Source organism: Palaemon carinicauda, chromosome 34 (assembly GCF_036898095.1).
Source record: "Palaemon carinicauda isolate YSFRI2023 chromosome 34, ASM3689809v2, whole genome shotgun sequence".
In the NCBI taxonomy this organism is placed as follows: domain Eukaryota; kingdom Metazoa; phylum Arthropoda; class Malacostraca; order Decapoda; family Palaemonidae; genus Palaemon; species Palaemon carinicauda.
The window spans coordinates 77,179,042-77,193,979 of NC_090758.1; the positions used below are offsets into that span (position 1 = coordinate 77,179,042).

Consider the following 14,938-nt stretch of genomic DNA (forward strand, 5'->3'; position numbering starts at 1 on the left):
CTATTTAGATTCATCCACGACAAAGACCCCAATAGAGGAGAGCCGTTCAACCTCACTCGGCACCACCAACTCTGCATCCGCTCAGAACCCAACTCCTTTTTAGCACGCCTGTGTTGTAACCCGCTTTTTTGTGCTCTCGTGTTTTGCCTTATTTTTCACTGGATTATGGCTTCTTCATCGGTTTCCCAGGAGACACCGTCTAAGTTAAGTACCAAGCTATGTTTTGCTGTGTTTTGAGCAATATAGATCGTTTAATATTTAAATTATAGGAGTTTATTCTCTTCGATCATCTCGGTCTTGCTCGATTCCGCTTACAGTTGGTACTCCTGTTTTGAGAGCTTTTAGTTTCACTCGCGGTGTTACTAAGTGTATTATTTTTATTATTAGTTTAAATTTTATATGTTTTATTGTGGATATTCATTATTTAGCGTTTAGAACCCTTGTGGTTCATATTTAGGGCCGATATCAGTTACGTATCGTAGATGGCTTGCCGACCTTTGTTACTGGGCGGCAATTTTATTATATAAGCCATCAGGTTGTTGTCCTTTGGGATTTATTTATTATGTTACATGCCTTGCCCTAATTTTTTATGTGTATATTTATATATTTTTCAACGCTATTACTTTTATAATGAATATTTGTGCTTATTACTCCGTATGATCTGTTTTGGTAGTGTTTGGGGATCGTCAGTTGGTAGCCCTGCTGCTCCGTATCACGTGATCCTCCCCCAAGCTCCCCCTCTCGCTAGGTGGGTGGCTAGGCTTCTCTCCCCCCTCCCCTAGGGGACCGTTGCCTTCCCTCCTTTTAGAGGGGGTAGTTCAGTGTTTATGGACTTTGTCCTCCGGGTGTCCCGGCGGTTTCGTCTCTGTCTAGACGGGTTGGCCACCGGTCAACAGAGTAGGATCCCGGTGCACCCTATTTTATATTTACCTATCACACTTTTATTATGTTATACGAAACCCTCCGGGTTCTGTTGGCGGTTCTTATCTACAGTTCCGCCCCCCCTCTTAATTTATAACAGTTCCTATGATTATATATGATTATATATGACAGATCACTATCCCGGAGTTCCTATATGTATGGGTTTATGGATGTACTTTTATTTCCCGGCCCGGGGCTTACCTCGCTCCGGGAAATCAGACACCATGTGTCTTAATTCTTTGTTGCATCCTTCTTTATGATCCCGGCTCGACCGGAATGGATAGCTATACTCTAGTCTTAAGTTAGACTTATGTTTAGGCCCGGGTCCTCCGGACCCGCCCCTACTTAAGAGTATTACAGTTAAGCTCTAGTCTTAAGTTAGACTTATGTTTAGTCCCGGGTCCTCCGGACCCGCCCCTACTTAAGAGAATTACAGTTTCTCATATACTATTCTTTTTATAGATGGTGCATTGTCAGACGACGGCCTGTGCGGCTGTTCTTCATCAGCCTTGTGGCCATACCGTATGTAGGTCTCACGCCCTCTGCGGAGTTCAGCTGGAGGACATTGTGGTCTGGCACCCTGATAACTGTATGGTCTGTTTTGACCTCATCACCACCCTCGGATCTGATTCGGTGAGTCCCGTTGGCTATGTTGTCTTTCTAATTATTTTACCTTTTTTGGTATACATACACCATTTAGTAAGATTTCTATGGTCTTGAAGGACCGCCGGGAATCTTCCTTTTTGTAATTCCCACTATTATTTCAGGCATCCCCGGAGCAGAAGACTGCGGCTCGGGCCACACTGAAAGTGTGGGTTGGGGGATTTGCCCGAAACGTGAAATCTAAACAGCCTTACGTCCTATCTGAAGACTACTGTGCCATGATCTACCCTAATGCCAAGTCTTCAGCCGCTGTGACTAGGCATGTTGCGGCACCCATCATTGCCCACATTGATGCCACTATTGCGGGATTCATAGACCAGGAACAAGATCCGTTGGATGCCCCCGGAGATCTGGAAGACAATGTGGCTTCCATGAACTTGGACGTTGAACCTATGTTGTTGGATGATCCGGATGCAGGTAGGGTGGTAAGTGAGGCAGGTGTTACCGGCGCTGAGATTCCTACCCTCAGCCCCGCTCTTTTTGAGAAATAAATAAATTCTTCTTTCCCGTCGGCCTTTCACCTCTGACGTGTAATGAAGGATTGAGACCAACTTCATATCCACTACACCATCTTCTCGATGGCTCTGTGGCTGACATGACGATTTGTGACAAATCCCTAAAGATGACAAAGACTTCCCATTACCATTAAAAAGTACTTTTGCCAGGCTGACACTTGCACGACTTTTTGCCACGAATTTGTCGTGGCAAGTCGTGACATTTTGTGGCACGAACTGGAAAAAAAAAAAAAAAAAATATTACCTCAGAATCACAGCTCACCTGTCCACATTGACACGAACTGGCACGACGAGTTCATGTATAGTTTTAGCATAGTTTGCGCACTTCCCGCATCGTCCCGACGAGTTCACGAACAGTTCGCGCATAGTTCACGCAATTTTGTCGTGACCAAAATTTTGAACATTTCAAAATTCTTGTCATGACATGCCACGATGTCACGACAGGTTCACGACGAGTTCACCCCAGTTCACGACTCGAGACGTGACAATGCGTGCCACAAATTCGTGCAAGTGTCAGGGTACCTTTTCACAGACCAACAGGTGACGCGCAACATGTAAGTGTGCCCTATCTGTAACATTCCCGCCAGGCAATCTCTTGGACTGGGGTTTCATCCACTTAAGGTTGATAGTACAGTAGTTTCTTGTAGTATCTGCAACCTCACCATTATTATGAGCTAGGGGAGCATATAGGTCTGCCTGCTGAGTCATCAACCGCCATTATCTGCCCCTACCTGGTCCTATCTTGAGTGGAGAGGGGACTTGGTCAGTCTCTAAGGCATTGTCCTGTCTTTGGGGCATTATTCTATCTTTAGGCCATTGTATTGTCTTGTCTTTACGGCATTGTCCTGTCTCTGGGGCATTATTCTATCTTTAGGCCATTGTATTGTCTTGTCTTTAAGGCATTGTCCTATCTCTAGGACATTGTTTTGTCTTTGGGCATTGTCCTGTCTTTAGGACATTGTCCTGTCACTAAGGCATTGTTTTGTCTTCAGGATATTGTATTGTCTTGTCTTTAAGGTATTGTCCTGTCTCTAAGGCATTGCTCTGTCTTTAGGACATTGTATTGCATTGTCCTGTCTCTAAGGCATTGCTCTGTCTTTAGGACATTGTATTGTCTTGTCTTTAGATCATTGTCCTGTCACTAAGGCAGTAACCTGTGCCTTGCCTCTGCAATTCACGAATGACCTTTAAACCTACAAAGAAATGTAAAGTAATATAAACAGAACAACACAGCCAGTCGAGTTTACCTGTATCCAGCAATGGCTTCTGGGGAAGACTTCAGGGCCTCCAGACGGTCGCAGCACCGCACAATGAGGGGATTCAACTGCGAGGGAAGCGCAATGCATATGCAACGGAGACACCAGGCCGCGCTCAGTCGAGCGGCCCCGCTCGGATGTAAGAGCACGGCCACCACTGCATCCACTAGATCTGGAAGTTGAATCTATGTGTAAATGAAAATATGTAATAAGAAATAAAATTCTACCTCATACTTGGGATCGAACGCTGGCCCCTTCTAACGAAAGGCCAGGTCGAAACCAACCATGCCACGAGAGGCGATAAAAGAAGTTCCGACTTCTTTTATGGCCTCTCGTGGCATGGTTGGTTTCGACCTGGCCTTTCATTAGAAGGGGCCAACATTCGATCCCAAGTATGAGGTAGAATTTTATTTTCTATTTGAACACGATGTTGTGTTGATATTTATCCATATGTAATAAGGTTTACAAATAAAATTCCACAGGCCAAACAGAGAGAAACTGATAGCTCAATGCTGGAAACAGTAACCTAATCCGATGCTTCGCACGATAGAAATACAGATCTCCCTTGAAAGCATTATGTAGAATGGTCCCACATCAACAAAGCAACAAAGAAAATAGCCTAAGATTTTCCTATGTAAATAGAAAACATGCTACACGGATCTATGAGCAATAAAAGCCTAAGGACATAGAGTACATTATTGTAACGTAAGGACTATCAGGCAAATGTGTTCTGCTACATGAGGTTTGGGTTGTAGTATAACTGGTTTTTCTTTAACCCTTTTACCCCCAGGCTATTTGGAAATTTCCAACCCTTAACCCCCAGGGGGTTATTTTTTCCCAGCACATTTTGCAGTATATTTCTTTTTAAATTGCTCTAACAGCCTTAATTTTTGTCATAGAGAGGTCAGGTTGGTCTCATTCTCTTGGAAAATGCTTGAATTTACTCAAAAAATTATCAAAAATATGAAACAAAAAATTTGTATAGCAGTTTTTTGCAAGGACGTACCGGTACGTCCATGAGGGTAAAGGGGTGGCTTTTGTGAAACGTACCAGTACGTCCTTTGGGGTTAAAGGGTTAAATACAAATATAGTCTGAAAACTATGCTGGCATTCTTATAAACTACTTAAAAGATTTGATTTTAATCTGATTACTATAATGTATTGAATGTCTGGTCGGACAAGCTGGCACTAGAACTATTTGCCGTATAGGGTTAATCATTACTGTATGAAGCCGGTGGAGAAAAGGAGCTAGATAACAGGACAGATATTTTTAGAAAGTAAATGAGAGAAGGAAGCAACGGAGACAGACCTCTGCCACGGAAGCTTATTTCTCGAAACCAGCTTGCCTTTCCCAGGATCAATTTAAGACCTTAGGCGTATTTGAAGTCCGTGTGGCAACCATGGGTAAAATTGGGGATAAGGTTAGGGTTAATTTGGTTGACCTTTTGGTTGACCTTTTGCATGACCTTGACCTTTGACCTAGGACTTTCAAAACTAAATCACTTCCACGTCTCATATAACAATTAATCCCTGAAAGTTTCACTATGAATAAAATTGTGGCCAGGAAGTTGTTCACAAACAAACAGGGGCAAAAATATAATCTCCCCCAACTTCATTGGCGGAAAAAGGATAAAAATTGTGAAATTATCCCTTTTACCCCCAGGCTATTTGGAAATTTCCAACCCTTAACCCCCAGGGGGTTATTTTTTTCCCAGCATATTTTGCAGTATATTTTTTTTAAATTGCTCTAACAGCCTTAATTTTTGTCATAGAGAGGTCAGGTTGGTCTCAATCTCTTGGAAAATGCCTGAATTTTCTCAAAAAAAATTATCAAAAATATGAAAAAAAAATTTTTATAGCATTTTTTTGCAAGGACGTACCGGTACGCCCATGGGGGTAAAGGGATGGCTTTTGTGAAACGTACCAGTACGTCTTTTGGGGGAAAAAGGGTTAGTAGTCAATAGGATTCTATTAGATCCTTTTAGTAAGGCTGTGTTCCTCCCGAGATGTCACACACCGGGAGGAAAACTGACGGCCTGCCCCACCCACGTGATATAAAAAAGAGAGAGAAACTAACTCAGGTGGGTATCCAAGACGACCGTGGCGCAGGTGGTGCTGAGGGACTCCATCAGACATCCGAGCTCCTGCAACATGCACACTAGGACGTGCTGGCTCCCTTCGCCGCAGTCCTTCGTCCCTTCGCCGCTCACGTCTGAAATAAGATACAATTTTGAGGACTGGGAAATGTGGAGCGATACTTATTATTATTATTATTACTATCCAAGCTACAACCCTAGTTGGAAAAGCAAGATGCTATAAGCCCAGGGGCCCCGATAGGGAAAAATAGCATATTATTATTATTATTATTATTACTATCCAAGCTACAACCCTGGTTGGAAAAGCAAGATGCTATAAGCCCAGGGGCCCCAATAGGGAAAAATAGCCCAGTGAGGAAAGGAAATAAGGAAATAAATAAATGAAGAGAACAAATTAACAATAAATCATTCTAAAAAAGGCAACAACGTCAAAACAGTTATGACATATATAAACTATTAACAACGTCAAAAACATATATATCATATATAAACTATAAAAACTCATGGACTTGTATTGTACGAGCGAACTACGGATAAGAATGCGTATAGAAGGTCCTTCAGATACAAAAACAAATTCGACCGAAATCGTAAATCTCAGATATTATATCGAGTTCTAATGAAATTCTTTAACCCTTTTACCCCCACCTTAAGGTTAAATTTCGTACACATTTTGCTATATATTTTTTTTAAATTGCTTTAAAAGGCTTAATTTTTGTCATAGAGAGGTCAGGTTGGTCTCATTCTTTTGGAAAAGGCCTGAAGTTTCTCATAAAATTGTCAAAAACATTCAAAACATGTAAATAACATTGTTTTGCAGGAACGTACCGGTACGTCCTTTGGGGGCGAAATGGTTAATAAAACAATATCATAAGATTTAATGCATTTAGGAAGACATCATTTGCAATATGAAGCGGGACAGCTTGTCGACCTTCGCAGCTGAAAATTGTGGACACGTGGGTTAGGCGAGGACAAATTTCATTAAAATTCGACTCTTTTACCCCCAGGCTATTTGGAAATTTCCAACCCCTAACCCCCAGGGGGTTATTTTTTTCCCAGCACATTTTGCAGAATATTTTTTTTAAATTGCTCTAACAGGATTAATTTTTGTCATAGAGAGGTCAGGTTGGTCTCATTCTCTTGGAAAATGCCTGAATTTTCTCAAAAAAATTATCAAAAATATGAAAAAAAAAAATGTTAAAGCATTTTTTTGCAAGGACGTACCGGTACGTCCATGGGGGTAAAGGGATGGCTTTTGTGAAACGTACCAGTACGTCCTTTAGGGGTAAAAGGGTTAAAACCTATTGCGTAAGTTGAGGAGTTTCTGTACTTTAATTCTCGAGTAATGACGGAAACATATCTGGAATTGAAGTAATTTTTTACGACTATACAAGCAAACTAGAGTTGAAAATGTGGACTTCAATTCTTAAGTAATGAAAGAACCATCTCTAAAAAAGAAGTACTAAACGGTAATTTGAATAATTCAGGATATGATGATAAAAAAATTATGAGTCCCACACATTAGAAGCGAGAAGTATGAACAAAAACTTGATGATAGACATTATTATTATTATTATTATTATTATTATTATTATTATTATTATTATTACTACTTGCTAAGCTACAGCCCTAGTTGGAAAAGTAAGAAGCTATAAGCCCAGGGGCTCCAACAGGGAAAATAACCCTATGTGGAAAGGAAATAATCAAATAAATAAACTATAAGAAGAGTAATTAACAATAAAAAAAATTAAGAATAGTAACATTAGAATACATCTTTTATACATAAACTATAAAAACTTTAACAAAACCAGAGGAAGAGAAATGAAAAAGAATAGCGTGTCCTCAGGATGCCGTAAGCTCGTTGGAGAAGCGTGGACTACTTACCTACGTTATTCATGTGTTTTATGATGATATTCGTTATCTCTTTGCTGGCTGCGATCTGCGCTTTCTCCCCAATCATGCGGCCCAGCGTAGACCTCAGGATGAAGTTGACGCACTTCCTCGAGTACACGGCATCGACGTGGGAGGTCGTGGCCTTGGGGCTCGCCACGAGCTCCGTCAGGTGCAGGAGCAGCGTTGATACATTCCGCTCTAGCCACAGAGCTCCCAGCTCTTGCACTAAGACTACATACGCCTGAAAGAGTAAAGGAGAAAAAATCAAAATGATTTCTAATGTCTTCTGGATACAATAATTTTACACAAGTGTTATCGATATATGTGAGAGAGAGAGAGAGAGAGAGAGAGAGAGAGAGAGAGAGAGAGAGAGAGAGAGAGAGAGAGAGAGAGAGAGAGAGAGAGAGAGAGAGAGAGAGAGAGAGAGAGAGAGAGAGAGAGAGAGAGAGAGACTTGGACAGGTGAGAAAAGGAGTAAAAAGAGTCAACTTAAACATCAAATTACATAAATCAAGAAGGAAACACGTATACTCCGATGACGTTTATACAACCACAAGTGACATACAAACTATAAACACCACGAAACCCCAAACAGTAACGTCTCTTACCTGCGTGATTCCGACCCTGACCTCGCGCGAGACCGATGACGACCCTTTGATCATCTCTCCCGTCCCTTTCAAGAAGCTGTTGCCGCCCCGCAGGAATCCGGTCAGGAGGATAGTCAGCGCTTCGTCGAGGGATATCAGCTTGACGACGACTCCTTTCGAGTTGCCTGCGAATACGGTAAAGTAAGTACTTCGTAATTGAAAACATTAAAGAACAGGGAACAATAGATCGTTTGTTATTATTGTTCTTGTTCATCTTGGGATATAAATAAATCTATATACATACATACATGGGTAGCCGACATCAACAAATGAAACAAAACAAAAAAGGGGACCTCTACTCTCTACGTTCCTCCCAGCCTGACAAGGGACTCAACCGAGTTCAGCTGGTACTGCTAGGGGTGCCACAGCCCACCCTCCCACATTATCCACCACAGATGAAGCTTCATAATGCTGAATCCCCTACTGCTGCTACCTCCGCGGCCATCTAAGGCATCGGAGGAAGCAGCAGGACGGGACGAGGGGGCTGGGAACCCCCTCTCCAGTATCTACATCCTGTGAGACATCGACAAATCTATATGGAAAGCTTAAGTGACTTGTTATTCCACAGACTACTATACAATGTCTTAATGTCACAATATTTGATAATACATTCATCATCATCATCTCCTCCTATGCCTATTGGCAGAAGGTGACGGATTGGGTTTAAGGCGATAGACAAGATGACTTTTCGGCTTTTACTCCTGGCGTATGATCTTACTGGAATTAGTATGGACTGACAGGGGTGTTTGGTTATTATTATTATTATTATTATTACTATCCAAGCTACAACCCTAGTTGGAAAAGCAAGATGCTATAAGCCCAGGGGCTCCAACAGGGAAAAGTAGCCCAGTGAGGAAGGGAAATAAGGAAATAAATAAATGAAGAGAACAAATTAACAATAAATCATTCTAAAAAGAGTAACAACATCATAAGCACTGCGTATCACAAGGAACCGGCTATCCTTTGAATAACTTAGCCAATGAATCATAATATATTAATAGAAATTAAAAGTCAGTACAAAGTAGTCTTCAGAGTAACATCAAAGTTGGCCCATCAAGAACTATATCTCCCCTACATAATCAAGAGCAAGTATCTATAGTCCATTTCTTTTCGCGTGTCATATTTGCACCGACTCGCAACGGTGCCCTTTTAGCTCGGAAAAGTTTCCTGGTCGCTGATTGGTTAGAATTATCTTGTCCAACCAATCAGAGATCAGGAAACTTTTCCGAGCTAAAAGGGCAACGCTGCGAGTCGGTGCAAATATGACTCGCTAAAAGAAATGGACTATAGCTATACATTTGGTCCTTAGCTTGCAAACATGCGGAGATACAAACGAAAAATCCAACTGAAATCTTATAGCTCAGATATTCTATCAAAAGTTCATAATGAAAGTAAGAAAGAAGATCTTTCCAATATAAGCCATGACTATTTGCTGACCTTTCCAGCTAGGCGACGCCTACCCAAGACCAAAATTTAACAAAATTCGACTTGGAAACTATTAAGTTTGTACGTTGAGGACTTTCTATATCTATAGATATATAGGTATATATTTCTTTATGGTCATAGCATAGCAATATCAAACATATAACTCCCCATCCCTCAGGTAATAAGGAAGGGAAAGGTTGAATCTCTGGGTGTGTGTGTGAGCATACCTAAATATTTAGCCCTCAGTTTTGACGGGTCTCGTACAATAGTTTACTACGGTCTCCCTTTGCTCGAGAGATGAACCCTTCTATAAAAGATATGTAAATATACATACATACATATACCAAGGCACTTCCCTCAATTTTGGGGGGTAGCCGACATCAACAATGAAACAAAACAAAAAAGGGGACCTCTACTCTCTACGTTCCTCCCAGCCTGACAAGGGACTCAACCGAGTTCAGCTGGTACTGCTAGGGTGCCAAAGCCCAACCTCCCACATTTTCCACCACAGATGAAGCTTCATAAGTAAATATACCTTTCATAAACATAATTCTTACCTTTGAGCAGTTCCTTCGGCGGATTCTGCGTCGTCGCTAACAACGTTCCCAAGAGTTTGGCCACAGTGCAACGCACGTCGTAACTGCTGTTGTCGAACGCGCGGTAGCAAAGCTGCGAGAGGTTCTCGATTTCCGTGGTGTATAGGAACGGCGCGTGTTTTGTCATTTCCAGCAGGCACTGAAAAACATGAATAAATGTACTATATGCTCTATGGATATCAATTGTTGTACTGCAATAAAGATTTAGAAGTCTTCATTTTACCTCAGATGGTTTGAACATGTAGTGAGAATGGAGAGTTAGTCAGAAGAGCATTAAGGAAACAATAATATGACAAAGACCAGTAGGACGGTGTAAGCAATCGTGGAAACAGAGCATAAATGAAGACATGGATTAGACAGGAATCAGATCATAAATAGATATGACCAGAAAGCAGATACATGTATAGGACATGTATTAAATCATTATTTGTATTATTATTACTGTTACTAGCTGAGCTACAACCCTAATTAGTTGGCCATACACTAACTCGTTAATAATGCCACCTACCAAGGCTGAGGCACACCGAACGGGTAGCGCCCGATCCGTCAGACCCATCTTGCACGACTTATAAACCTCCTTGTGAACGTTGGCTGCTGCGGATCCCATCCCGGCCGTGATCTTTTCCAGGGTCATCATGACCTCGATTCGTAACTGGGACTCAGCATTCCTAAGGGTCTTGATCAGTATCTGGACAGTCTCCTCGTAGGAACGGCCCATCATGCGGCCCAGTTTTTCGTACATAGCACCGATACACGTTACAGCGGCCCTGCGGGTTCGGGATAAGAGTTAGGGGGAGTTCCTTACCGTATTCTTGTGAACATTGGTAAATTACAGTTTTTAACCCTTTCACCCCCAAAGGACGTACCGGTACGTTCTTGCAAAACACTATTAATTACATGTTTTTACATATTTTTGATAATTTTATGAGAGACTTCAGGCATTTTCCAAAAGAATGAGACCAACCTGACCTCTCTAGGACAAAAATTAAGCCTGTTAGAGCAATTTAAAAAAAATATATACCAAAATGTGCTCGAAATTTAACCTTATGGTGGGGGTAAAAGGGATAAAATCAATTACTCAGCGTAAAATGAGCGTGAACAACAATGTCCGTCAATTTCTATGGCAAACTTGACAAGAAGAGAGGAGACAACCACTCTCTAGAAGCCAAAGAGGAAAAGTAACTAGTTTATCATTCTGTGAGTATACATACAGGTGGCTGGTACCACTACCCACCCCCTACCCAGGCTCTGGGTAGGGTTGCTACCTCACAGCAAACAGTCTAATCGTCTACCTTCCAGCTTTGCCGAAAGATATATCCATATATGGAAGGTTTGCTAGTTTGGTGAACAACATGAAATCAAATCTATCTCCCAGACAAGAGTTTCATCAAGAATCGCCAGGCGCAGGCTGATAAAAGAGTTCTAATACAAGACAGACAAACATACCAATGACAGATAAAGGCTAAAGGTGACACTCGGTGCCATGTTGGAAGTGGAAGGAAAACTTCAGTGGCACAGGAGGTTGGAAGAAAGGAAATGGGATTGGTGGTAAAGTATAAGGATGAAAAGACGGGAGAGTATAAGGATGAGAAGACGGGAAAGTATGAGGATGAAAAGACGGGGAAGTATGAGGATGAAAAGACGGGGAAGTATGAGGATGAAAAGACGGGGAAGTATGAGGATGAGAAGACGGGGAAGTATGAGGACGAAAAGACGGGGAAGTATGAGGATGAAAAGACGGGGAAGTATGAGGATGAGAAGACGGGGAAGTATGAGGACGAAAAGACGGGGAAGTATGAGGATGAAAAGACGGGGAAGTATGAGGATGAGAAGACGGGGAAGTATGAGGACGAGAAGACGGGGAAGTATGAGGATGAAAAGACGGGACGGGGAAGTATAAGGACGAGAAGACGGGGAAGTATGAGGACGAGAAGACGGGGAAGTATGAGGAGGAGAAGACGGGACGGGGAAGTATAAGGACGAGAAGACGGGGAAGTATGAGGACGAGAAGACGGGGAAGTATGAGGAGGAGAAGACGGGACGGGGAAGTATAAGGACGAGAAGACGGGGAAGTATGAGGACGAGAAGACGGGGAAGTATGAGGAGGAGAAGACGGGACGGGGAAGTATAAGGACGAGAAGACGGGGAAGTATGAGGACGAGAAGACGGGGAAGTATGAGGAGGAGAAGACGGGACGGGGAAGTATAAGGACGAGAAGACGGGGAAGTATGAGGACGAGAAGACGGGGAAGTATGAGGAGGAGAAGACGGGACGGGGAAGTATAAGGACGAGAAGACGGGGAAGTATGAGGACGAGAAGACGGGGAAGTATGAGGAGGAGAAGACGGGACGGGGAAGTATAAGGACGAGAAGACGGGGAAGTATGAGGACGAGAAGACGGGGAAGTATGAGGAGGAGAAGACGGGACGGGGAAGTATAAGGACGAGAAGACGGGGAAGTATGAGGACGAGAAGACGGGGAAGTATGAGGAGGAGAAGACGGGACGGGGAAGTATAAGGACGAGAAGACGGGGAAGTATGAGGACGAGAAGACGGGGAAGTATGAGGAGGAGAAGACGGGACGGGGAAGTATAAGGACGAGAAGACGGGGAAGTATGAGGACGAGAAGACGGGGAAGTATGAGGAGGAGAAGACGGGACGGGGAAGTATAAGGACGAGAAGACGGGGAAGTATGAGGACGAGAAGACGGGGAAGTATGAGGAGGAGAAGACGGGACGGGGAAGTATAAGGACGAGAAGACGGGGAAGTATGAGGACGAGAAGACGGGGAAGTATGAGGAGGAGAAGACGGGACGGGGAAGTATAAGGACGAGAAGACGGGGAAGTATGAGGACGAGAAGACGGGGAAGTATGAGGAGGAGAAGACGGGACGGGGAAGTATAAGGACGAGAAGACGGGGAAGTATGAGGACGAGAAGACGGGGAAGTATGAGGAGGAGAAGACGGGACGGGGAAGTATAAGGACGAGAAGACGGGGAAGTATGAGGACGAGAAGACGGGGAAGTATGAGGAGGAGAAGACGGGACGGGGAAGTATAAGGACGAGAAGACGGGGAAGTATGAGGACGAGAAGACGGGGAAGTATGAGGAGGAGAAGACGGGACGGGGAAGTATAAGGACGAGAAGACGGGGAAGTATGAGGACGAGAAGACGGGGAAGTATGAGGAGGAGAAGACGGGACGGGGAAGTATAAGGACGAGAAGACGGGGAAGTATGAGGACGAGAAGACGGGGAAGTATGAGGAGGAGAAGACGGGACGGGGAAGTATAAGGACGAGAAGACGGGGAAGTATGAGGACGAGAAGACGGGGAAGTATGAGGAGGAGAAGACGGGACGGGGAAGTATAAGGACGAGAAGACGGGGAAGTATGAGGACGAGAAGACGGGGAAGTATGAGGAGGAGAAGACGGGACGGGGAAGTATAAGGACGAGAAGACGGGGAAGTATGAGGACGAGAAGACGGGGAAGTATGAGGAGGAGAAGACGGGACGGGGAAGTATAAGGACGAGAAGACGGGGAAGTATGAGGACGAGAAGACGGGGAAGTATGAGGAGGAGAAGACGGGACGGGGAAGTATAAGGACGAGAAGACGGGGAAGTATGAGGACGAGAAGACGGGGAAGTATGAGGAGGAGAAGACGGGACGGGGAAGTATAAGGACGAGAAGACGGGGAAGTATGAGGACGAGAAGACGGGGAAGTATGAGGAGGAGAAGACGGGACGGGGAAGTATAAGGACGAGAAGACGGGGAAGTATGAGGACGAGAAGACGGGGAAGTATGAGGAGGAGAAGACGGGACGGGGAAGTATAAGGACGAGAAGACGGGGAAGTATGAGGACGAGAAGACGGGGAAGTATGAGGAGGAGAAGACGGGACGGGGAAGTATAAGGACGAGAAGACGGGGAAGTATGAGGACGAGAAGACGGGGAAGTATGAGGAGGAGAAGACGGGACGGGGAAGTATAAGGACGAGAAGACGGGGAAGTATGAGGACGAGAAGACGGGGAAGTATGAGGAGGAGAAGACGGGACGGGGAAGTATAAGGACGAGAAGACGGGGAAGTATGAGGACGAGAAGACGGGGAAGTATGAGGAGGAGAAGACGGGACGGGGAAGTATAAGGACGAGAAGACGGGGAAGTATGAGGACGAGAAGACGGGGAAGTATGAGGAGGAGAAGACGGGACGGGGAAGTATAAGGACGAGAAGACGGGGAAGTATGAGGACGAGAAGACGGGGAAGTATGAGGAGGAGAAGACGGGACGGGGAAGTATAAGGACGAGAAGACGGGGAAGTATGAGGACGAGAAGACGGGGAAGTATGAGGAGGAGAAGACGGGACGGGGAAGTATAAGGACGAGAAGACGGGGAAGTATGAGGACGAGAAGACGGGGAAGTATGAGGAGGAGAAGACGGGACGGGGAAGTATAAGGACGAGAAGACGGGGAAGTATGAGGACGAGAAGACGGGGAAGTATGAGGAGGAGAAGACGGGACGGGGAAGTATAAGGACGAGAAGACGGGGAAGTATGAGGACGAGAAGACGGGGAAGTATGAGGAGGAGAAGACGGGACGGGGAAGTATAAGGACGAGAAGACGGGGAAGTATGAGGACGAGAAGACGGGGAAGTATGAGGAGGAGAAGACGGGACGGGGAAGTATAAGGACGAGAAGACGGGGAAGTATGAGGACGAGAAGACGGGGAAGTATGAGGAGGAGAAGACGGGACGGGGAAGTATAAGGACGAGAAGACGGGGAAGTATGAGGACGAGAAGACGGGGAAGTATGAGGAGGAGAAGACGGGACGGGGAAGTATAAGGACGAGAAGACGGGGAAGTATGAGGACGAGAAGACGGGGAAGTATGAGGAGGAGAAGACGGGACGGGGAAGTATAAGGACGAGAAGACGGGGAAGTATGAGGA

The 14,938-nt window shown here is 44.4% G+C and overlaps 1 protein-coding gene across 2 annotated transcripts in view; it reads right to left on the reverse strand.

The window, feature by feature from the left end:
- Positions 1-14,938, reverse strand: part of LOC137626485 (HEAT repeat-containing protein 5B) — a 95,547-nt gene that overhangs the window by 60,608 nt on the left and 20,001 nt on the right. For both annotated transcript variants that reach the window (XM_068357507.1, XM_068357508.1), the window contains exons 4-9: positions 10,517-10,775; positions 9,970-10,147; positions 7,949-8,112; positions 7,333-7,582; positions 5,433-5,567; positions 3,347-3,527 (exon numbers count right to left, since the gene is read on the reverse strand). In XM_068357507.1, the coding sequence (XP_068213608.1) occupies positions 3,347-3,527; positions 5,433-5,567; positions 7,333-7,582; positions 7,949-8,112; positions 9,970-10,147; positions 10,517-10,775 (1,167 nt within the window). The remainder of the gene's footprint in view (positions 1-3,346; positions 3,528-5,432; positions 5,568-7,332; positions 7,583-7,948; positions 8,113-9,969; positions 10,148-10,516; positions 10,776-14,938) is intronic.